This window comes from Taeniopygia guttata, chromosome 14 (genome assembly GCF_048771995.1).
Source record: "Taeniopygia guttata chromosome 14, bTaeGut7.mat, whole genome shotgun sequence".
Taxonomy (NCBI): Eukaryota; Metazoa; Chordata; class Aves; order Passeriformes; family Estrildidae; genus Taeniopygia; species Taeniopygia guttata.
Window position 1 is genome coordinate 14,464,849 of NC_133039.1, and position 24,548 is coordinate 14,489,396.

Genomic DNA, 24,548 nt, shown 5'->3' on the forward strand with positions numbered 1-24,548 from the left:
ATGCTGTTTTGACCCAAATTCCAGGTCAAAGTATGGATGTGCTGCTGGAACACAGGAATCTGCAGCTGTGGCTGTGCTAGATTTAGCCCTGCTTGCTTTTACCTCTCACTGCCTTGTTCCCCTAAGGGAGCTGTGACAAGGACATCACCTTTGGCCCCAGGATCTGCTGAATTTGGCAGCCAGGACCCTCCCTGTGGTCAGAACTCAGCCATGGCGTTGAGGCAGTGGAGCAGGAGTGGATGGTGACGTGGCACATCTTATCTCTCCTGCTTTTTGTGGGCTGCAGAGTTTTCCCTGCATGGGGGAAAGCTCACATTACCTGCTCTGCAAGAAGGACTTGGAGAACTGAATATATTTTCCTCTAATGGTTGGCAAAGGGGAGAAATGGTATTTTCTGATGTTTGATCCAGCCCTGGGAGACACTAGGGGTGAGAGGGGTCAGGTTTGACTTCTGAAAGAGAATGGGAAGTATTTCTGTTTTAGTGGTTGCATATTTATTAATGCCTCTGGGAGGTGAGGCAAACTGCCAGCCCTGACACTGAATACTGGGGTAGATTCTGTTACTGATGGTCCACACTTTCCTTGGAAAACCTTGGAATATGAAATCTGTGTATCACCCAGAATTTCAGACCAGAACCTGAACTCAGCACTGCTGGTTCTGCCTCTCCTTCTACCCAATGCAGAGTGAACTGGGAGCCCTAAAAGAAAGCAAACTGCTTGTTAATGTGGGAATGATGCCAGGAAATATCCCAGGTACAGCCCCAGGTGCTCCAAACAGCTGGACTTTTATTGGAGTCTCACTAATCAACTGCCCAGGTGTCTGGGTCCAGGTGCAGCCACCTTCCCCTGCAGCTCTGCACAGCGTGTGACCTCCTTATCCCAGTGGCCTCCTTATCAGAGCCTTGCTGGACAGCTGGGGGATGGCCATGTGCCTCCAGGATCTGGGGAACTTCAGGAATACCCAAAGGCATCAGCAAGTACAGGTCCTTGGTAAGTTCAGCCTGGAGTAAGAGCAGGATCCTGAGCTGGGCTTTGGTTACCTCAGACAATTTTTCCTTCTCAACCTTCCTTTGGCCAAACCTCCCAAAGAGCCACAAGAAGTCAAACAAGAGGAGAGAACCATCTTGGAGGTCTCACCTGTGTCTTTGTGCCTGAGGTGGCCTTGCTGCTCTCCAGCCTGGGCTTTTATCCATGAAATCATGTTGTGCTCTCTGGTTTCTTTTTTTTCCTGCTTTTGATGTGTTGAACATCGTGATCATGGTGTTCTGCTTTGGAAGATTAACTGTGTTCCTAAGGAATGGGATCTTCCAAATCTCAGTGCTGAAGTCAGTGGAGCACGAGGCAGGCGCTCAAGATTTATAAGAACTCCATAATTTATTTCCAAAAGCAGGATATAAATCTTGAATCTTGGAAGAAATATATTTATGTCAACTGCTCTTGCTGAAGAAGAATTGCTGAATTAAATATCCAAAGATGTCTGAGCCCTTCCACTCTGTGAAGAACCAAGAGTTTTCCATGGATTGAGGTGCTCTTGATATTGGATGGTAGAAGGTGGAGTGGGGAGAGCAGTGCTGCTCTTGAAGAATTTGCATCAAATTGAGATTGAAAACTCATCTTTGTGGGTTTGGCATCAGAAACTGCTGGTGAGACTCACTCTGTGTTGAGTGTTGAGCAGCAGAGGATGAAAGTGCAGGGATTTAGGAAAAACACCGGATTTGTATGTGTGGATCTGCTTGGGAGGAGCTTAGGACAGCTTAGCTCCCACAAATGGCAGTGTGGCCATATCCGAAGTCATTCAGGATGCCACTTAGTCAGATATTTCTTTTTAAAGTGAGGCCCTTATCCACAGAGGTGCTGTTATCTGGGAACAGTGACTGACAAGAGGCTGATCCGTGGCTGAAGGGAAGTTTTCAGTCCAAGCAGAAATGGATTAAAGCTGGAAATTTGAGCTGCAAACGTGCCTCTTCTTGGATTGTTGGTTGTTTGAAGCCAATTTCCCACTACCGACATCTCTTGATAAAATAGTCCTTGATTTCTAGAGCAGGACTTTAAAAAGCAATAAAAAAAAAAAGAAAAAGCAGGGCAGGAAGAGGAAAGGTGGGATGGAATTCAGCATTCCTTTGTAAATAGAAATGCTCAGTGTCCTGCAGAGCCCTCACTGTGGAGTTGTTGGTGTTCCTGGGGGTTAATCCAGGGAGAAGAGGCTCGTGCTTGGCCCTTGGGAAAACTGCTGTGCATGGAAATGGGAATTAGCAGAAGCCTGGAGTGTTTCTGCTGGATGTCTCACATGCTCTTCTCTGCAGGAGACTGCCAGGCACAGCTTTTGTTTCTGGTTTGGCTTTTTTTTTGGGTTTTTTTGGGGTTTTTTTGAGGCAGAAATATCAGTTTTATTAAATGTTTACTTTGTTCCTGTTCTTGAAGGTCTGGGCTTGAATCTTAAGGCATTTATTATTGATAGTGTGGGTTGAAAACATTGGGGACACAGCTATGATAGGGTTTGTGCTGTAGAAGGACTGTTTCTGAAGCTGCTACCTTGCCAGAATAAAATCATCCCTACTCCAGAGCTCTCCAAAACTACAGCTGGATGTTAATCTTGATAATTTCTTTAGGACTTAAAACTGTAACTAATGATATCCAAGAATAAAACCTAAATTTGGAGGGAGGGGTTCTGTTCTTGAATCAGATTGTTCAGTACTGGTGTATTGGTATGTACTGGTATATTGCTTTTTAGAGTGCTGGAAATTCCTTAATTTTTTAAGCTTCTTGATCAGCAGAATGGCACCAAGGCAAAGACAGGAAGAGGTGTCAGGGGTCACAGGATCATGGAATGATTGAGGTTGGAAAAAACCTCCAGGATCATCGAGTCCAACCTATGACCCATCCCCACCTTGTCACCAGCCCAGAGCATTGAGTGACACCTCCAGGGGTGGGGACTCCACCACCCACCCAAGCAGCCCATTCCACTATTGATTCACCCTTTGTGGGAAGAAATTCTTCCTGATGTCCAAGAGAAATCCTCTCAAAGTTCATGCTTCCCATTTTAGGATATTTATGATGTCTAAACATCTGAAAACGTCTTTATCTGAACTTGCTGTCTTTGTGATAATTATTTATTGCCTTAAAAATCCTGAATGCCACCAAATAAAGGGATTTTGTTGTGTTCTTGGCCTTATTAATGTAGCTGAGCAAATGGTCCTTCATGTCCAAAGCTTTCACCTGCAGTGGACAAATCTTGCTGCTCCTTGGCGCCAGTGAGACTTTGAGCTCCCAGTTACTTGCCCTGTACTGGTCCTGCTCGTGTTGGATTTTGGTGCATCTGTGATGTTCCAATGCCACCCTCCTGTGTCAGAGTGGGAATGAGTTTCCTCTCTTTTCTTCACTGTCCTTCCCAGGCATCAGAGGAGGCCTCGCTGCGGGCTCTGGAGAGTCTGATGACGGAGTTTTTCCACAACTGCACAACAAATGAGAGGAAACGGGAGATAGGTGAGTCCTGCTGCTCCTGGAGCTGCTCCTGCCCCCAGCAGAGGGGTCTGGTGCTGTTCACACAGCTGTGCCTGCACTCAACATCTTCCCCTCTCCTGCTTAGGTGGGAAAGGTTTCCAGAGCTGGGGTTCCAGGGCATCTCTGGCAGCTCCTATGGATGATAAACCAGGGAGGTTTACTCTGTACATTGTTGGGTTGTGTGTCCTGGGAAGCCTCTGCCTGGAGATGGAGCACAGCATTCTGCTTTAGGAATGCAAAGCTAGGCTGTCCCAATTCTTGTGGAATGACAAGCAGGAATAATAGCAATTCTGTCTGGGTGGGGTTATTAAATATGTCCTGAAAGGCAGCAGAGATCCTGCCAGGTGCTCTGGGGGAGCTGCTGGTAATTGAAAAGGGGCAGATTCCTTCTATTCCCAAACAGCCACAAGGATGCTCCAAGGGCTGGAACTCCTCTGGAGCCAGGCTGGGAGAGCTGGGGGTGCTCCCCTGGAGAGGAGAAGGCTCCAGGGACACCTCAGAGCCCCTGGCAGGGCCTAAAGAGGACAAGGGATGGAGGGACAGGACACAGGGAATGGCTCCCACTGCCAGAGGGCAGGGATGGATGGGATATTGGGAAGGAATTTCCCTGGCACAGGGTGCCCAGAGCAGCTGTGGCTGCCCCATGATCCCTGGCAGTGTCCAAGGCCAGGCTGGATGGGGCTTGCAACAGCCTGGGATAGTGGAAGGTGCCCCTGCCCATGGCAGGGAGTTGGGATGGGATAAACTTTAGGGTCCTTCCAACCCAAACCATTCTGGGATTATTCTGTTTCTACCATTTCCTACCAAAAGTGTGATCAGCATGAAAGACTGCCCCAGAAATCCTGTAAAATAAACAGCACAAGGTTTTTGTTGTGGTTTTTCTGACTGTGATCTCCTGCTGTGGAAAAGGTATCCCTCGTTTTCCTGCTTAAATTGCAGGAAAGAAAACAATTAATTAAGCCTTAAACTTGCTTAGCCTATAAAGCAGCCTTTGTGGCTTTTCTTTGTCATGTTGTCACCTCATGAGAGATGACCAAATCCTTCCCTGAGCGTTCGGGGAGGTCTCTGACCCCCTGAACTTCCACCAAGTCAGCAGCTCTTGGAGTTGCATGAAAAGAAGCTGAGTTTAAAACACTGATCTGAAGTGTTCCTACTCTCTCACAATGGCCTGAAATCCCAGCATTTGGCTTTTACAGATGAAATAAAAGTGCTCATAATACAATTGCTGTGTGATTTGTTTTAATATTCACCTCTTATCTGCTGCAGTTATTTATGTCAAAACTGTTTCGATAATGACACATCAGTTTTGTTTTCATTAAAGCCTGTTGTTACTTTGCTTTAAACACTGTAGAATGTGGTTTTATTATATTTTTTGCCCTCCTCCAGGTTGAGTCATTCCCTGAACACAGGGTCTCTTCCCTGCTTAGTTGCTGTGCTATCACTATACATTGTTATGGCTTTGTTTACAGCTAAAGAATTTTAATGGAATATTTTACATCAAAGTCAAATTAAAACTGAAGTACGTTTTGAAGTAATTTATGTACTTTTATGTTTTTTGCAGAGGAGCTTTTAAATAACTTTGCCCAGCAGATAGGAGCCTGGAGATTCTGCCTGTACTTCCTGTCCAGCACAAGGAATGATTATGTGATGATGTACAGCCTGACAGTGTTTGAGGTGAGGCCTGAGCTCCTCACTGCTCTGCCTGGTGCAGTTTTATCTGGCAATCAATTTTTTGGGGGAGATGTTTGTCTGAAATGGCATCCCTGGTAAGTACAGTGATGAAGGATGCTTTTATTGCTCTTTGCCAGAGAGGTTGCTTAATGGCAGGCTCAGAGTGGGAGACTGAATCTTTGTACACAAATTGAAGAATTCATTTCCTGGCATCTCTAAGCACAAATTACCTCCAGTTTCAGAGGCTGCTTCAGTTTCTGCACGATGCTTTTAAGGGTGTTATTGCTTTTATGCTGTTTTTATGATCAGAAATATGGGGGTGATTATCTGCTCCTGGCTCCTGCAGGCTTTGAGTGCTGAGAGGGAAGGCAGACTTGCTTTTATTTTTCTGACATTTTGTAGTTGTGGTTGGTGCTCTTGAACTGCATCCTGCCAACCTGTGCTGGTTGGAGAGGTGAGGTCTCTCTTAGACAGCCACATCCCACTCTTCACCTACTTATAAAAGAAGAAAATTTGGGTTAAAAGGCTTGATATTGATCTCTGTGTCCTCTGGAATAAGCAAAAGTATTCTGTGAACAGCACTGGTGTGTCACTGATTTCTCAGTGACCAGTCTGTCTCTGGGGCTGTGCTGGGGTTTGCTCAATGTCACACCTCAGTCTGGGACATTTGTGGCCTCTGTGTTGTGTTCTTGGCTGGGTGGGCACTCTGAGCTGTGTCCCTAAATCAAAGGGGTTTAGAGCCTTTGCACTGGGCCCCTTTATAGATAAAATACATGTTTAGATAAAAACTCTGCTCTTAAAGTTGTGTTGTTTTTACAAATTATCCACATCATTGTTGATTTTGTCTCTTAAATATTCATGTTACTTACTAGGGATTGCAGAGGGAGTCTGGACCCCATCTGCAAATTGAATCTGCTTTACCTTCCCCTCAAAAAGGGGTGATCATGGCAAGTGCCATGGGGATTATTCCTGCTCAGGGGATGGTGTCCCACTGATTTTCCTGATGAGCAAAACAGGTGCAGGGCCAGGAGGTGAATTCAGTGATCCTTGGGATCATCCCATGTGGATCCTACCAGCTCAGGATATTTTTATGGAGTTTGGTTACTGAGCCTCTGCTTCCCTGGAGGGGCCAAAAGTAGCATTGAAAAACCTAATTGTGCCCAGAATAAAGAAATCACTGTGCAAGTGCAGAGGGAGGGACACGAGTCCCCAGCCCAGCTGGGAGATGAGGATCTCTCCATGGAGGAGCTAGAATTCCCAAAATTAACTGGTGCAGTGCTGGACATTAACTGGTCCTCAGAGCCCTGGTCTGTCCCAGTCTGCAGCTTCCCCAGCTATCCTTGGCTGCTGGTCATCAGAGGGGTGTGAACACAAGGATCACTCCCAAAAATGCCCAAGGACATGGATTTCCCAGACTGCTTGGGGAGGTAGCAGCGGATTTGGAATAAAACTCTTCCTGACCCCCTTTCAGATGAATTGTTTTCACTTCCTGCTTTTTGGAAATTAAAATATCTTCCCAAATGCATTTATAGGGAGAAAGCTGCTGCTGCCAGGTGGGAGGAGTAGGACAGAACACAGTGGACATGAAAGGATGGATGTTAAAGCTAAAACATCTTCCAGTTTTATTGGGATTCTGGACTTGCATCAAGGAACCCTCAGCTGGTTGGGCCATTGTTTTCAAGCAGTACTTGTGGATTTTCTCTGCTAGGAAACACCACAAGCAACTCCTTTGAGGGATTTCTGTGTAATATCCCTGCGTAGCTCTGCACTGGGAGCTGATGTCTCTGTGCAGTGCATCCTACTGAGGATTGCATCTCCTTTGACCATCATCTTCCCCTTTTGGATATTTGAGGTTTTTTCTAGGCTGTGATTGTGATCTCCAGCATTCTCTTTCTGCAGGCTGAATCCTGCAGATGGTACAGGATTGCTTCAGCCTCCTCTCTGGTTATCCCAAATATCCCCAAGAGATTCAGCTCCTAATGCTCCAGAGCCCTAAATGGGATCAGGGCAGGGAAACAATTTGTAACTCTGCTTTCCTTTGGATTTTGTCTGGCTTTAAGTGGACTGAGAGCTTTCTGTGCAGTGGTGCCTTGTCACTGCCAGGCAGTGCCTGCACCAGTGACCTCCCAGCTCAGCTTCAGGAGACCTGGGTGGCATCAGAGGCCTGGAAAACCAAACCTCCTTCCCTGGTCTTCCTTCCTGCTTCATCCAAGGCTGTGCTTCGCCCTTTAGAGGGGCAGCCCTTGATGCCCAGGGTTAAAAGATAGAGGAAATGGTTCTGTGCCTGCCACTATAGTTCTGCTTAACCCAAAACCAGTTAATAAATCAGTAACTTCAGCTCCATTGTGGTTCTGCCAGTTCTGGGCCATGAGATGCAGCAGCACTGCCAGATGCTCTGTCCCTGATTTATGTTGTTTAGCAGTGCCTAAAGGGGCTCCAGGAGAGCTGCAGAGGGACTGGGGACAAGGGGTGGAGGGACAGGACACAGGGAATGGCTCCCACTGGCAGAGGGCAGGGATGGATGGGATATTGGGAAGGAATTGTTCCCTGGCAGGGTGGGCAGCCCTGGCACAGGGTGCCCAGAGCAGCTGTGGCTGTCCCTTTATCCCTGGCAGTGCCCAAGGCCAGGCTGGATGGGGCTTGGAGCAGCCTGGGACAGTGGGAGGTGTCATTGCCGTGGCAGGGGGTTGGAACAGGATGATTTTTAAGGTCCCTTCCAACCCAAACCAGTCTGAGATTCCAGATTCTCTCAGTGTTTCTCTCACATCCAAGATGAGCTCATTGGGGATGTCCATTGCTTTTGCAGAACCTGATCAATAAGATGTGGTTGGGGGTCCCATCCCAGGACAAGATGGAGATCAGGAGCTGCCTGCCCAAGCTGCTGCTGGCTCACCACAAAACTCTGCCTTACTTCATCAGGAACAAGCTCTGCAAAGTCATCGTGGACATCGGCCGCCAGGACTGGCCCATGTTCTACCACGACTTCTTCACCAACATCCTGCAGGTGAGAGCTCTGCCCATGAATGGAGCCAGCTGTTCCCTTAGAAACATCTTTTTGTTTCCTCGAGGAGGGATTGCTTTCATGAAGATCAAAGACTAAATGTTGCTTTGTAAATTATTTTTTAATTTTATTGTAGCTCTCAACACTTTCCATGTTATGCTTCTCTCCAGTGTTAAAAGTGTTTTGTGGAAGGAACAATACTGTGGCACAAGTATTCACTTTGAATTTTAAATATTATGGGCTAGTTCTTGAAAATACAAGGAGTATGGCTTGTTCTTTAAACAAAACAGAATAAAATTATGGATGTGTCACTGATTCTCAAAAGGGCAGTTTTCTCAATGGGGCTGCTGCACATTTTTCATCCAACAACCAAGGACACCCCAAAATCTCTGGTACCTTGTCAATAAGGTCATGGGATGGTGGGATCCCAACCTAATGGGATGTTGTTGGGGTGTTCAGGAGGGCTCCTGCAGGAAGGCTCAGCTGTGAGCTGAGGACACTGACTGAATCCATGTTATTAGCTGGAATGTTGGGTGTAACTCAGCATCCTTACAGGGAATCCTGAGCCAGGCTGCTGCTGGAGCATCACCAGGCTGGTGCAAACCTCTTTTTGTTGGATTATTTTGTCTCCAGTTCCCTTAAAATTGTTCCTAATTGGCTTAAAGAGGCTGAGTGTAAACTGAAGTGCTGCACTGGCTTTTTCTGCTGACATAATTACATGATTTGAATGCAGCAAAGCCCACAGCCAAGCCACAAGGCAGTTATTGAAATCCAAGTCCTTGAGTGGCAGGAGTTTATTTGTTGAGGCAAATGGATGTAGTATTAATTGCAAATTATTTTTTTTTAATCCTGTCTTGGTGCAGAGCTCATCACTGGCTTGTGTAATCACTTTTCTGATTGTTCTGGAGTGGGACATGCTGCAGTTTTTGCCTCAGTTGTCAATTTGACAAGAAATACTTGGATATAATGTTACCCATGTGGAGTTTTGCCTGTCATTTCACCTGGATATGAAATGAAAGGAGCCTGAGCTCTCCTGGCCTTTCTAGCACTCTGGGGTTATCTTAAAGGATTGCAGAGCTCACTTGAGCAATCTATTTTCCCTTAAGCCTCTCCTTGTGAGCTCAGCAGTGGAGGGAAATGTTTCCATAAATTAATTTATGTGGCAGACACATTCCTAAAATGTTCAGAGAAAGTGGAAGAAAACCAGTAATGCTGAATTCCAGGGCCTCGACAGAAGGCAGAGCAGCACAGGAGCAGAATGATTTGCAGTTGGAATTGCAGATGAGCCCTGTCTCAGGACTTTTTTCTGAGATTATTTGCAGCATGTTCTTTGTTTTTGAGTGTTAAATTGTATCCCAGTGCTCTGAGTAGTCTCTAGACCTTTTACTGAACCACTGGAGGGGTGGAGAAGAAAGGTAAATTGGGATATTGTATTGTCATTATGGAAAGCCAGTAATGCTACATAAAGTACTGCTTCCTTAGAGGTTTAAAATTTGTTTAGCCTGACTGAGGTACCAGTGCCTGGTATTCCTAAAACTCCCTGGGGTTGTCAGAAAATATCCTGAGAGATGATTTTCAGTCCCTTCACAATTTACTGGTAAGTTGGGTGTTTCATTGAGTTCTTTGCCATCTACTCCTGTGTCTGGGACTTCCTTTTCAAAAGCCAAGATGAAGAGCTTTTAGATGGGCTATTTTCTCCCGAAATATTTCACCAAACTCTGGTTTTTTAGCAGTGTTAACTCAGCCTGGCCCTCCTTTGGAGGGTCGGGGGATCAGGAGCAAAGTCAGCCTGTAGTACAGAATTATGGCTTCAAGGATTACTTGGAGCAACTGGGATTGGCTTTGGACTTTTTTCTCCCAGAGGGAGCAGTGCATAAATCACTTTGGATGTGTCTGTGCCGCAGTGAAGAGCAGCGCTGTCCTTCAGCTGGAAACAAAGCTTTGTCCCACTTGAAGTCTTTAATAACCCTGTGGCTGATGAAGGCACAAGTCAGCTTTTTGCCCAGTCCCGTTGCAGCACTGGGCAGAAGTTGCTATTTTTGGGGGAAATGCAGTTTCCAGTTTGAGATGCAGTGCAGGTGGAAGGGGAGGTCAGATCCCAGGTGGCATCTGCTCCTGGCTGCAGCCTCTGGGCCGTGTAGGAAGGGGTGGATTTTTGGGGACAGTGCTGGTGCTGGGCAGGGCATGCAGCAAGCAGAAGGGACAGGCTGTTCTGTGGCTGTGCTGGGGCACGCAATGTGTGCAATGACATTATGAAAGCTCTCCTAAAACCCCGAGGATTCCCATGGGGCTTGAGCTGTTGCAACATCCGAGGTTCGCGTCTGGGGAAGTCAAACGTGTCTGTGGGAACTGGAGTGCCCTCAGTGCTGAAGCTGTTGTAAACTGTGAGTAGTGTTGCTAATCCCTGTCTGTCAGTGCATGTTGTCATCACACTGCTCTCCTGTGCTCCTCAGCTGATCCAGTCTCCTGTGACCACTCCCCTGGGGCTGATCATGCTGAAAACCACGTCGGAGGAGCTGGCGTGTCCCCGCGAGGACCTGAGCGTGGCCCGCAAGGAGGAGCTGCGCAAGCTGCTCCTGGAGCAGGTGCAGACAGTGCTGGGGCTGCTCACAGGTACGAGCCACACCTTGTGCCACTGAGCTGTGTGTCCCCTCAGCACGGGGCTGCTCACAGGTACGGGTCACCTTGTGCCACTGAGCTGTGTCCCCTCAGCACGGGGCTGCTCACAGGTACGGGTCACACCTTGTGCCATGAGCTGTGTCCCCTCAGCACGGGGCTGCTCACAGGTCACAGGTACAGGTCACACCTTGTGCCATGAGCTGTGTCCCCTCAGCACGGGGCTGCTCACAGGTACGAGCCACACCTTGTGCCATGAGCTCTGTGTCCCCTCAGCACCCAGAGGTGCTGCTGGCTGCCACTCCTGGGGCTCTGTGGAGCACAGTGGGGGCGATGCAGTGGCTGTTGCTGCACTGTGAGTGGCCAGTTCTGCCCTGCAGCACTTGGGTCAACTTAATATGAACCAACTCATGTGGCAGAGCAGCTGCTGAGCTCCCTACGTGGAGAGGGATGGAGATTGTCTGCTCTTAGTGAGCTCAAAGCCATTATGGAGTGTTTCTGTCCCTCCCAAAGCACTCTAGCTGTGTTCTGCTGAAGTTCTCCTGCAGTCTGTGCTGTGTTTGTTGGATCAATGTGTCTTTGAGAAGGCACTTCTGAAAGGTCTCTCTTTGGCCAGGTATTTTGGAGAGCATCTGGGATAAGCACAGTGCTACTGCTGCCACTCCACCACCGTCCCCGACCTCAGGAGAAAGTGGTAAGGAAATGTGGGAAATGAATTTGTAGAGAATTTTTAAAGCTACAAGATGGGATTTCTGTGTACTTAATCTGCAGTATCAGGCACAGATTCCTTCCTTTACTGTCTAACCTCACCTAATAACCCTTTTCCAGAGCTTTTCACAGGCCAACAAATTCCTGATTGGAAAGAAAAGCCCTACACAAAGAAACAAATTGCACTGTAGGGACACCCCACTGCAAATGTCATTAAAATGTGCCCACAGAGCTGCTTGTTGTCCTCAGATGGCAGAAACCTCCTTGAAGTTTGAGTGCAAAATGCTCTACTGACAGTGAGTTAAAATCATGGAATTGTTAACGTTGGAAAAGCCCTCTGAAGTCATCAAGTCCAGCTGTTATTCCAGCACTGCCAAGGCCACCACTAGCCCATGTCCCCAGTTGCCACATATGTAAGGCTTTTAAATCCTCTCAGGGATGGTGACTCCACCACTGCCCTGGGCAGCTGTGCCAGGGCCTGACCACCCTTCTATGAAAAAGTTTTCCCAATATCCAATCTGACCTTCCCCTGGCCCAGCCTGAGGCTGTTCCCTGTCATCCTCTCCCTGTTCCCTGGGAGCAGAGCCTGACCCCCCTGGCTGTCCCCTCCTGTCAGCAGTTGTGCAGAGCCACAAGGTCCCTCCTGAAACTCCTTTTCTCCAGGCTGAGCCTTTTCCCAGCTCCCTCAGCCCCTCCTGGTGCTCCAGTCCCTTCCCAGCTCTGTTCCCCTCCGTGAACATACTCCAGCCCCTCAGTGTTCTGAGTAACACAGGACTGGAGGTGCCTCAGCAGTGCCAGCACAGGGGACAGTCCCTGCCCTGGTCCTGCTGCCACCCCAGTGCTGGTCCAGGCCAGGTGCCATTGCCCACCTGGGCACACTTTTCCACTGAGCAACTTTGCAGCCCCTCTGTCCCCAGCCTGTGGCCTTGCATGGGGTTGGCATTGTCCCCTGAATTCCAGCTGTTGGCACATCAAAGCCAGTGGCACAAAACTGAATCCTACCTGGGAAAAAGGAAAATAAAGATAGCCAAGTCTCTGTGAGATGGCACAGGGTGCCCAGAGAAGCTGTGCCTGCTCCATCCCTGGAGTGTCCAAGGCCAGGCTGGATGGGGCATGGAGCAATCTGGGATACTGGAAGCTGTCCCTGCCCATGGCAGAGGTGGCACTGGGTGGGTTTAAGGTCTCTTCCAAACCAAGCTGTTCTGTGATTGTAAAAGTTTTTCTATCTTTTCCTGTTAGACTTTTGTGTGAGTGCTTATCTGATGTTAACCCATTTACATCTCTACTTCTTAGTTACCTCCGAAATGGAGAGCACATTTTTGTGTCCTTGGCACACATTTCCTTGTCCCTGGGACCTTGAACAGTTCCCTGGGAGCTGCAGATCACTTCCTTGTGGCCAGATTGCACCAGGCAGCCCCAGACTGCTGTCTCTGATAAGCTCTTGGCAGTGTTTTGCTTAGTGCTAAACCTTTCACACTGAAGCTTGAGCAGCATTTTGAGTGCTCCTTTCCTGTAGAAGAGCTTAAGATTTTTCTATATTTATATACAAACCACCAACTTTAATGGGAAGAAATATTTCTTTGGGTTGGTGGGCGGGGGGAGTGGATTTTGCTGTAGCTGGGAAGAGTTTGGACAGGAAATATTTACAGAAAAGATCAAAGCTTCTGGTGTCAATTGTCAAGAATGGTGCTGGGGGAAGGGCACTGGTGGAACAAATTCTGGGCTGGCTCTTGTGGAAGCCTGGTGGAGATGTCCCTCAGTCCCTTGGGGCTTCTGCTGAGGCAGCTTTCATCCACCTGTGTGCTCACCTCGTGACTTGGGATCGTGTTTCCCAAACTGGAAGTTGGCTGCTCTTCTGTGCTGGGCTTTTCCATTCTCCCCTCTCAGGGAAAACAAACAAACTTTTCACACAGTGTTTTTTCAGGAGAATTGCTAAGAAACAGGACCACACAAGCAGTGCCTTTAGAAGTTTCATTTTGCCTGTGCAAACTTGTTTGTGTGAAATGCTCTGTTTTATTTTTCTGTGCTGTGTCTTTGCTGCCTCCATGGTAAAATTAGTTGTGCTTCCACTTCTTGAAGTCACAGAATCACCAAGGCTGGAAAAGACTCCAAGACTGAGTCCAACCATTAACCAGCACTGCCAGAGCCACCACTAAACCATGTCCCCAAGTGCCATAGGCACATGGCTTCTGGACACTTCAGAGATGATGATTCCACCACTTCCAAAAGGAGCACCAGGTGCTTCCCTCTGATCCACTGCTTGCTCATTTTGTGTTCCCTGAGACTCAATTCCTTTGTACTGGTGACTCTTGAATGTTTTCATTGCTTAAGTGAGGCCACCACCCTTTACTCTTTCCATTCAGGTGAGATTAAAGGTGTTCCAAGAGGCAAAACCAGCTCCTGAGTCCCCATAAATGTTTAATATCTTCCATCAGAGCCCAAATCTCTTTAGGAACTTGGAAAACCTCTGCTTCCTATTTTTCATTTGCACAGGGAAGTGGAGTGAAATGGTTACTTGCAAGTCTTGCATGGGTTTTAAATAGCACTTGAAGACAACATTAAGCTCATTTCTCATATCACTTAAGCAAAGCAACTCTGATAATGTCCCAAGCTGGACAACATTTGAGTTATTGCTATGGTGTAGGATTTACTCAGCAAGAGTCTCAGCCTCCAAATGTTTTTTTTGCATGATTTATAGCACATTTCCTGATGAGTCCCTTCCTCAGGAGTATTCACTCACCTATGGCAAAATGAGTAGCAGGAGTATTTGTGGCTGCTCTCCTGCTGCAGAGCCAGTCCCTGGGAGTTTTCTGCTTTGGCATGAATGCAGCTGATGCTGTGAATTTGTCACCTGTTTGCAAAGACACTGAAAATCCCTGAACCTCAGAGCTTCAGTGATTTAACTGTGTGCAAAGCACTTGAACCAGCTGCTGTGAGTTACAGGAATGTAATTGAGAGTTTCTGGTGTGGCTGGATTAAAAGATGAGAATCTTTAATTCTCATTGATTTTTGTGGAGTTGGCTGAACTGAATGTTAAAAAGAATAACAGTAGTTGGAAGGGAACTTAAAGATCATCCCTGCCATGGACAGGGACACCTTCCACTGTCCCAGGCTGCTCCAAGCCCTGTCCAGCCTGGCCTTGGACACTGCCAGGGATCCAGGGGCAGCCACAGCTGTGCCAGGACCTCACACAATTCCATCCCATCCATCCCCGCCCTCTGGCAGTGGGAGCCATTCCCTGTGTCCTGTCCCTCCATCCCTTGTCCCCAGTCCCTCTGCAGCTCTCCTGGAGCCCCTTTAGGCCCTGGCAGGGGCTCTGAGGCATCCCTGAGCTGAGCACCCCCAGCTCTCCCAGCCTGACCCAGAGCAGAGGGGCTCCAGCCCTTGGGGATCTCCCTGGGCTCCCCTGGACTCTCTCCAGCAGCTCCAGGTCCTGCTGCTGTTGGCCCCAGGGCTGGAGCAGCTCTGCAGGTGGGGTCTCACCTGAGGGGGCAGAGGGGCAGATTCCCCCCCCCTGCTGCCCATACCAGGGCTCAGCCCAGCCCAGGGGGGTTTCTGGGTGCTCACAGCCAGGGCAGGTCCAGCTCTCATCCTCCAGCACCCCAAATCTTCCCCCAGGGCTGCTCTCAGTCTATTCCCTGCCCAGCCTGGAATTGTGTTTGGGATTGCCCCAGCCCTGGTGCACTTGGCCTGGTTGAGCTCCAGGTCTGTAAAAGCACAATATGAGCTGTGCAGATGTTCCAGGTGTGGGTGTCCCTACAGGGGGGTTCAGTGCTAAGATTGAAGGGCAGGATTGTCTTGCTCAGCCAGAGCCGCGTGATGCCTTCAGCTTCTGGAGTGCAGGAGAAAGCAGCAATGATAAGGCTTGGCAGGGAATTATGAATTTGGTGATGTAAGACATCAATCTTGGTGAAAAATGACGACTAAGAAGGGATGTGTTCATCCCTCAGACTCTTGTGTACATTGGAAGTAGCTCAGTAAATCATAGCTGTTACTGCTGGTGTGTCAGGATGTTTCACTTCCATAAAAAATCACTCATATTCTCTAAGAACTTCAGATTCTGTAGCCCAGCAAGTGCCAGATTTTTAAAGATGAAGAGGTACACAATGAAGAGAAGTGTGTTGAACAACTTGGGGAAGGTGAAGAGTTTTACAGCAGGTGGAAGCCTGGAGATTGTGGCAAAGGTAGCCTGGCTGGGGCTGGCCCTTGGGTTCCAAAAGCTTTTGAGGAAGCAAAGGCCACCAGGGTTAAGGGAGTCTTTGGGGTATTGGTGGCTTGGTTAGAGGTGGGAGGTGAAAGGTTGGTGCATGTGGTCCTGTCTTGCTGTGAGGGGGAGTTCACCCTGGGCTGGGCAGGATTGACTTTAGAGCTTCTCCACATCATTCTGCAGAGAATTCACAGCAGCAGCAGTCAGGAATAATTCCCTGCCGTGCTGCTCTGTGGAACTGATGCCTTAAGCAGCTGGAACAGAGGCTAAACAGTTAAGGGGAATAAAGAGGATATTTATTAGAAGAGCCTTTAAAGGCCACACCCTGGCAGTACCAGAGCCACAGCCGTGGCTGTGCCCAGATGGCTCCAAGATGGAAGCAAAAGAGGGCTTGATCACAAGATCTCACATTTTTGTAAATTTTGCTCCATTAGCATATTGGAGTTAATTGTCCAATTACAGCTTTAGCCCATGCAGTCCCATCCTTCCTGTTTTTCTCTCTTCAGCCCATGTTGTTTATGCTTCTGGGCCTGAGATCTGGATCGACTGTCTTTGGTCCCCAGCTAGAGAAGGAATTGTTGTGTGTACCTATTCTGTGAAGAGAGCTCACCATCCCCTTTATGAAACCCTGACCCACACACCAAAGCAGCACAAAATCAAAAACATATAAAGCTAAAACCCAAGGTATCAGATCTGCACCTTGAGTGGTGGCTGCAGTTCTGCTCTTTCAGTTCCAGTAGATGCAGAGGAGCAATGAAGGCTTTGTAGGAGGGCACTAAAGGTGATGGAGGGGTTTGAGTGGCTTCCCTGTAAGTAACAACAGAAGTAAAATATTCTTTCTGTCAAAGAATCTGAGCAGGAGCTGCGTTAGAAACCTACTAACACAAAGAAAGTGAAAGCAGGGATTATTTCTGTTCCCTGTTTGGGTAGAAAGTGAAACTAGCAGCTGGCATGCCCCAAACAAAGCAGCTTCGTGGTGAAGCTGTGGAACTCTGTCACGAGATATTGCAAATATTAACTTCCTATGGCTGCAGTTGGAGGCTGGAGGAAGTAATGGAAGATAAATCCTGAGGCTGTGTCAAATCAGATTCCACCTTTCTTGGGAAGCCTTTGTCATGTGGTTGGGAGCCTGGGGTATGTGATCTGTGCCTGCCGTGGCATTTGATCCCTGGAAAGAGGTGCTGGCCTGAGTGGGCTTTTTGGTGTGACTGGGAACATAACCAGAAGTGTCACAGGCCAGCAGAAGCCTCTGTGATATTCAGTGTAACAGGAATGTGCTAAGCTTAACATCAAGGATGCTCAGCCTTGTGGGGGAATAGAATTTTATAACAAATTCCTAAAATACACCCCATGGCATTGTATTTCCTGAAATACCATGAGAACCCTGCCTGGTTGTCGGAATCTGTGGGTATTGGTGATTCCGAGGTTGTAGAAAGTCTCTGTCTGTCAGCCCCGCTGCCAAAGCAGAAGCCATAATTGGTCTGTGCTGTTTCAAGGTTGTTTATTCTGTTTATCTCTAACATGTTCTGCTGCCCTGCCGCAGCTCTGTCCTGCAGGGCAGCGTGTGGGGCTCTGCCCTCAGTGGGATGGTACAAACATTAAATACCAGAAACTACGTGTACTATATTTACAATAATGTGCCAGTATCTATCATCTACGTTGAACAGTGTGTCCCAAACCTAAACCAACAGAAAAATGCCAACATCACCAAGAACATGGAGGTAAGGAAGAAGAAGGAGGAAGAACAGGATCAGGCCCACTTTCCTCCATCTTAGAACTCCTGACCCCCATGTACAAAGTAAAACCCCCCTGTACAGGTATTAAAACCCCCCTGTACAATACTAAAAAAATTTTCCCTCTAATTTGTGACTACTTTTACTATACCATCTAACTCTCTGTGACCGCTTGTTCCACCTTCAAAGTTGGTAATTCATTCCATGGTTCAAACTCAAGATCACAGCTGTTTTCAGTTGCTTGCCAGGGTCTAAAATGCTTTTGACCAGGGCCTGGAACCTCTGAAAATGTCTGAGGGACATTTTGAGTTCCGACACCTGGTAAGGCCAGAAGGGTTGTGTGAGGCTGATTCCTGAGTACAGAAATCACCAGTTCTCTCAGCCAAATAACCTGCTGGATCACAGGATGTGCTGAGTTGGAAGGGATGCACAGGGGTGGTCAGAGTCCAGCCCTGGCTGGGCAGCGGGGGGTTCGTGCCCTGCCTGACACCCCTCTCTCCCCCAGGTGACCTCTTGAGTAGCCTCTTGCAGAGCCCCAGCGCGGCCAAACTGCTGAACCAGCCCATCCCCATCCTGGACACAGACAGCGAATACATCTGCTCCCTGGCCCTGGAGTGCCTGGCACACCTCTTCAGCTGGATCCCTTTGTCCACCAGCATCACCCCGTCCCTGCTCACCACCATCTTCCACTTCGCGCGCTTCGGCTGCGACACGCGCGCCCGCAAAATGTCCTCGGTCAACGGCAGCAGCCACAGCGCGCTGCTGGGCCAGGAGCGGGGCCGGCTGGGCGTGCTGGCCATGGCCTGCATCAACGAACTCATGTCCAAGAACTGCGTGCCCATGGAGTTCGAGGAGTACCTGCTCCGCATGTTCCAGCAGACCTTCTACCTCCTGCAGAAGATCACCAAGGAGAACAACGCGCACACGGTGAAGAGCCGGCTCGAGGAGCTGGACGAGAGGTAGGAGCAGCTCGGGGCCTCCTCTGAAGGACTGTGGGGTTTGTTTTGGGGTCCTGCATGGTGTGTCTGATGGCCTTTCTTTCAGAGCACTGAGCCAGGGCAGCCGGGCAGAGAGGTAGGTGTGCCCAGGTAAGGGCTCGCTGCTGGGGGAGCTCCTTGCTGTCCCTTCCCTCCCCTGTCTCCGATCGTTGCTGTTTGGCTGCAGGTCTGAGGTGGCACCAGAGCTGAAGCTGTTGTCACAGAGCACAGAAGAGGCTCAGTGAGGTAAAGGCACTGCAGTGTCCCCTGTGGTCAGTATCTGCCACTCTGCCCACAGCACACAGAGTGGGGACACATCCTGTGAGTCATGACTTGGGAGAAAACAGCAGAAGCTTCCTACCCTTCACTGAGCCATGGCCACTTCCGATTCTTTTTTATTTTGCTTTTTAAATTTATTTTTAAACAGAGCCAAACACAGCTTGGGGAGCTCTCTTCAGTGGTGAATGGCTCCACTTCTCCACAAGCTTGGCTGGAGGCAGCAGGGAAGCAGCAGCACCTTGGGAAGCTGTGTATTCTTTTTCCAGGGTGTTACTGCCACCTCTTGTTCCCTAGGACAGCTCCACTCTCTTATGTCACATATTCCTACTTGCAGGGGACAAAGTGAGACTCCTCCTGCTGTTGTGTTGAGTGGCTAAGCCTGGGTGTGGGCAGGGTGGTGACTTGGTGCTGCCTCTTGTCACAGGGCTGCTGGCAGTGGCAGAGGGGTTGTAACTGTGTGAAAGTGCTGAATATCTTACTATGGGTGCACAAGAGTGGGAATAAATTTCCACTCAGGATAAAACATCTAGGAAAAAAAGTTGTAGGTCCATTTGTACAGAGGACTTGCACATTTCTGCTGCAGAATTCTCATTTTCAGTATCCTTTGATAAAGGCATAACTTTGGGGTGGTAAATCCAGACTCACAGTGAATTCTACTGCTCATTTTTCACTAGCTCTGCCTTGTGTCGCTCTCTGCCTAGAAATGAGACGTGTGGGAATCTGACACCTTTGCCTGCAAGGCACAGAGAGCCAGGAGTTCCCCTCTGGATTTCAGAAAAGCTCTCCTGGAAACCCACAATCCCCTATTTAACTGTTCTTTCTTTTATGGACACTATCAGGCAGCCTTTGGGGCCAGCCTTCAGTGGAGGTGTGCTGGCCTGGGCAGAGGTGGTGTTCCCATTCCATGACATTCCTTAGACCTGTTATCCACAGACACTGCTGGTGTCTGGAGCTGGGAGAATCCCTTTATTCATTGCTGAGGTCTGAAATAGGGATGGAACCAAGATCTTCTGGAGACTGGAAAAGTCCAGCTGGCTTCTGGGGGAGTGGAGCTTTCTTTTCTCCTTGTCTTCTCTGTGGAAAAGGCCATGAAGATTTTCCTGTTGTCATTTAAGGGCACAGCTGTACTTTTTGTGTCCAAAACTGAAGGACTTAGTGCCTGGAAGTGTCATCCTGGCCTGGACTAATAAAATCCTGAAGGAAAGGGGCACTGAAGAAACCCCCTTCAGTAGAGGGATGTGCCCAGAGCTTGCAGGCCCTGGAGTCCTTCCTTGCCTTCCTCTTGTGCTGCTGGTTATTTTTGTTCTGTTAAAAGTCAGTCTGAACACTTCGGAACTCCCAGACTAGTCCAGGAAAAAGAGTAGGTTCAAATTGCTTTTTGCTTTATGTGTGTTTGGCTTTGAAGATCCCAAAAGATGGGAAGTGGCTGGTAAGGATCCAGGCAATGGCTCAGTGGTTGGAGAAGGGGACTGGGGCCAAGGAAGAATTTCACTGGTCTCAGGTTAGAGCTGTTTAGAAAATAAAAATTAAAAGGATGAAGATGTTTGAGTCTGGACTTTTTTTTTTTTTTCCCAGCTTTGATTTTGAAGTGTTTAATCTGTGCTCAGGTGTGCTCAGTGATCTCCTGGCAAGTAGGCAGTGTCAAATAAAGAAGGAACTTCATCTTTTTTGCATATTCAAAGCAGTGTGTGGTTTTGAAGGCTCACAACAACCCCCAGTGCTGCAGCTCTGTCAGCTGGCAGTGCTGCTGGTTGTGAGGGAGTTCTTGTTAGAAAGAGTGGGGATTCCCAAAAAAAAAAAACAAAACAACCCCAAATCCTCAGAGTTTGCAGCAGTGCAGAGCAGGCAGAGAGTAAAACCAGGCTGCTTACGCCTGTCTGAAACTGCTGAGCTCAACTGTTTCTTTAAAATACAAACTTGAAGTAGTTTCATGCATTTCAGAGCTCTGGGCATGAGGGAAGGCTGGCACTGCCTGTGTGGTGCTGCCATCCCTCCTGTGGCTGATGGAGTGTTTAACCCTCGCTGCACAGATGGATCTGGAGGTGATTTTTAGCCCTGCTGAAGCTCGTGCTGTGCAGGGTTGTTTGTTCCCCAATAAAAGCTCACCCCACTGGGGGCTTTGCCCTTTTTCCCCCCAAGAACTCTCCCTGCTGCACTGAGGTGGTGCTCTTGCTGCAGTCCCTGAAGATTTGGTGGCACACTCCTTTTGGGAACTGCACTTTGTACATTCCCTGAGGAGCCCTATGCTTTGCAGGAAGAATTCTCTTTTATTTCCCAATTCAGGCCCAAGCCTGGGCTCAGCTCAGAAACTCTTGGATGGCTGCTCTCCGCTGCAGGAGGAATTTTCCTTTCCAGTTCTCAGCTCCCTGGCTCTCCCACCCCTCCTGTAAATGTAACCCCTCTGTTGCTGATTCCTGCATTAACTTCCTGCTTCCAGCTGAATTCCTCAGGGGTGCGGTTCATTTCACTAATCCTGTCTCCATCAGTATAATGACCTTTGCTATCAAATTATTTCTGCAGGGTGGAGGGGGTTGTGTTCATTTGCAGGCCTGGTTGAACTCAATATTTATCTGAATATTAAAGTTGCTTTTGACTAGATTGTCTTTTCTGCTGTTTCAGGTGTTAATGGAGTGAAGGGTTGCCCATCCTGTAGGTAATTGTTGCAGGGCTTTATATTTTAATTGTTCTACTGATGGTTAATTGTAACTTTGCTTTGAATGAGAAGATTTTGAGTGGCTTTTACCACTATTTCAATGCAATTGCTTTCCCTTGGGGCACCTTTGCTGTTTTTTCTCAGTGCTTTCTCCTTTCCCTTGTAGCTACATTGAGAAGTTCACAGATTTCCTGCGACTCTTTGTGAGCGTCCACCTGCGAAGGATCGAATCCTACTCCCAGTTCCCTGTGGTTGAATTCCTGGCACTGTTGTTCAAATACACTTTTCATCAGGTACAGCCCCACATCCTCGTTTTTCCCAATCTGTTCTGTTGTCCAGGGTCACCTTGTTTGCCCCAGTCAACCCAAAAAAAGAGCATTTAACTGGTCTTACTGGCACTTCCCAGTGGTGCTGGGGACTTGGAAATGGCTTCATGTGCTCTTGGATTTAGAGGTCACAGGTGGTCATCCTGCAACAACAACTTGTCTGATGTTTAACTTTGCTTCTGCTTTAATTTTTTTCTAGTCTTTGGAATGGACAATGTGTGGAAAAGTCTCTCAGATTTGCTTGGTTTGTGTTTGGGGATTTTGTTCTTTGTCCTCAATCTGTGTCTTTCTTGTAGCTTTTAGTTTTTGTACTAAAAACTCCCAAGCCTCGTGGCTTTAGGTTGGTTTTACCTTGCTGTAGAAGCTGTCGGTGCAACTCAGCCCCATTTGCAGAGGAGCAATGACAAGGAAACAGCTTCATAATATCACAGAATCATGGAATAGTTTGGGTTGGAAGGGATCTTAAAGCCCATCCAGTGCCACCCCTGCCGTGGGCAGGGACACCTCCCACTGTCCCAGGCTGCTCCAAACCCAGTCCAGCCTGGCCTTGGGCACTGCCAGGGATCCAGGGGCAGCCACAGCTGCTCTGGGCACCCTGTGCCAGGGCCTGCCCACCCTCCCAGGGAACAATTCCTTCCCAATATCCCACCCATCCCTGCCCTCTGGCAGTGGGAGCCATTCCCTGTGTCCTGTCCCTCCATCCCTTGTCCCCAGTCCCTCTCCAGCTCTCCTGGAGTCCCTTTATGTCCTGAAATGCTGGAAACCCATGCTAAGGGTTAACACTGAGACCAGCCTTGTAATTCCTGGGTTCCTGCCCTTGTACAAAAGCTCTTGTTCATCTTTTGACAGTTCTGAATCTCTCCAGTGACATCCTAGAAGTGTTTCAGTAAAGCAAGAAGCTCTTCCCATGGACTGAAGTGGATGTTAACTCCTGTTTTCACTGTGTGTAATCCATCTTGCCATAGCTTGTGGTACTCATTGGGAATTTTGGTGTCTTTCAGCCTACACATGAAGGTTACTTTTCTTGCTTGGACATCTGGACACTCTTCTTGGACTATCTGACCAGCAAAATCAAAAGTCGCCTGGCAGACAAGGAAGCAGTGCTCAACAGGTGAGGGCTGGGGGCTGCCAGGGTGGGACAGCCTGAATCATGGCATGGCTTGGGGTGAGGGAACTTAAAACTCATCCCATTCCACCCCTGCCTTGTCCAGGGACACCTCCCACTATCCCAGGCTGCTCCAAGCCCCATCCAGCCTGGCCTTGGGCACTGCCAGGGATCCAGGGGCAGCCACAGCTGCTCTGGGCACCTGTGCCAGGGCCTGCCCATCCTCAGAGGGAAGGACTTTTTCCTACAGCAGGAAAAAGACTTTGTGGTCAGCATGGAAGAGCTGTGAGAAATAAGCTACTGCTTACAGCAGCCTCCTGTGTGATTGAGTCCTTTCTTTTTCTAAAATCATGAAGTATAAAAAGCATAAATCTCAGTGTTCACACTCATTCACAAGAACTCAGGCTGAGCAGGTTTGGGTAGATAAACTGTCACTTACATATGTTGTGTGTGAGCCTTGCAGGCAGAGGAAGGAAGCTTTGTAGTCTAAAATAGAACTGGAGCACATTTTAGCACAAATTAAAGGAGGAAACTACAACACAAGTTGCTTTCTTAGTGTTCACGCAACTCATACAACTAATTAAATAATTAGGAAATAAATTTTATTTAATTAGGATTTTAAATTTCCTCTTTAAATAGAGGATGTGTTTCTGAGAAATACAGATGATACTGGAACTCAAAAGTTGCACTTGCTTACTACTATGTGTATTAGTTACAACAGTGGTTGGCAGCTCTTCCTTGGGAGATGCTGACCCTGAAAGGGGGTGAGTTTTGTTTGAGAAGAATCTCTTTGCTGCCACTTTAAAAATCTCATGAATATCCTGGTGAGTTGTTTGGCTTTTGAGGTTTAAAAGCACCATGGTTTATTCTATGTTTAGTTCTACAGAGTGCAGAAGGAAGATTCTTTCCTTTCAGCACACTGAATAGCAGCAGCTGTTTTTTTAAAGCCAGCCTGGCATCATAACCACAAGGAAAAGTGGAACTACTATAGAGCAGACAGGTCTTCCTTTCAGCACAGGAACTGTGGGGTTTGAATTTCTCAAGAAGTAGATTTGGGTTGGAAATTCATGGTTTGCTCCTAACGCGTGTGTCATGCGTGTTGTCTTGGTGTCACTCAGACTGTGATGGAGAAATTTGTAACAAAAAGCTGTCTCTGGGTCTGTCAGACTACAAAATCCTAAACAAAGCTTGTGAGTGGTTGGGGCTGTGCTGTTTGTCCTCAGTGGCAGCTCTGACATCTCAATGTCCCTGCACACCCTGAGCCGTGGGAACCCTGAGCTGGGCAGTCTGGGAGTGGTGACACCACAGGGGCACAGGGGACATTTCCTGTTCTGTGCTTCAGAAACTTTGCATTTTGTACACTTTCACCACTGGAGAAGTTGCCAAATCCAAGGTTACATCACCTTGCCCAGAGCTTGCAGCTGCCTGGCTGGTGGCACAGCTGACTGGCACATCTGACACTTGGCTTGCGTCATACTCTGCGTCTGTTACTCTTTTTTAATGCCTGTTTTTCCAGCCTCATTTTCGCTAGAAAAAACAGGATTTTTTAATGAGACCCCAGCTGTTTTGAGAAGGAGGTTTTTCAAGGAAAAATCAGACTAACCCTGCTTGAAATCCCTGAAGTTTGATGTGGCACCAGGAGTGGCTGTGTGCTCTGCAGAGTTTACAGCTGGGCATTATTTCTGCTGGCTCTCTGGTGTGCTCTGGAGCAGCTCCCTGGCTCCCAGAGGTGCAGGGACATTTCAGGGACATGTTACAGTGCAAGCAGAAA

At 48.2% G+C, this 24,548-nt stretch overlaps 1 protein-coding gene across 2 annotated transcripts in view; it reads left to right on the forward strand.

The window, feature by feature from the left end:
• The window catches only part of XPO6 (exportin 6), a 60,600-nt gene that overhangs the window by 12,621 nt on the left and 23,431 nt on the right, over positions 1-24,548 (forward strand). For both annotated transcript variants that reach the window (XM_030284603.4, XM_030284604.4), the window contains exons 2-9: positions 3,393-3,483; positions 5,063-5,175; positions 7,979-8,176; positions 10,627-10,786; positions 11,406-11,483; positions 17,943-18,396; positions 21,513-21,639; positions 22,674-22,783. In XM_030284603.4, coding sequence (XP_030140463.4) covers positions 3,393-3,483; positions 5,063-5,175; positions 7,979-8,176; positions 10,627-10,786; positions 11,406-11,483; positions 17,943-18,396; positions 21,513-21,639; positions 22,674-22,783 — 1,331 coding nt within the window. The remainder of the gene's footprint in view (positions 1-3,392; positions 3,484-5,062; positions 5,176-7,978; positions 8,177-10,626; positions 10,787-11,405; positions 11,484-17,942; positions 18,397-21,512; positions 21,640-22,673; positions 22,784-24,548) is intronic.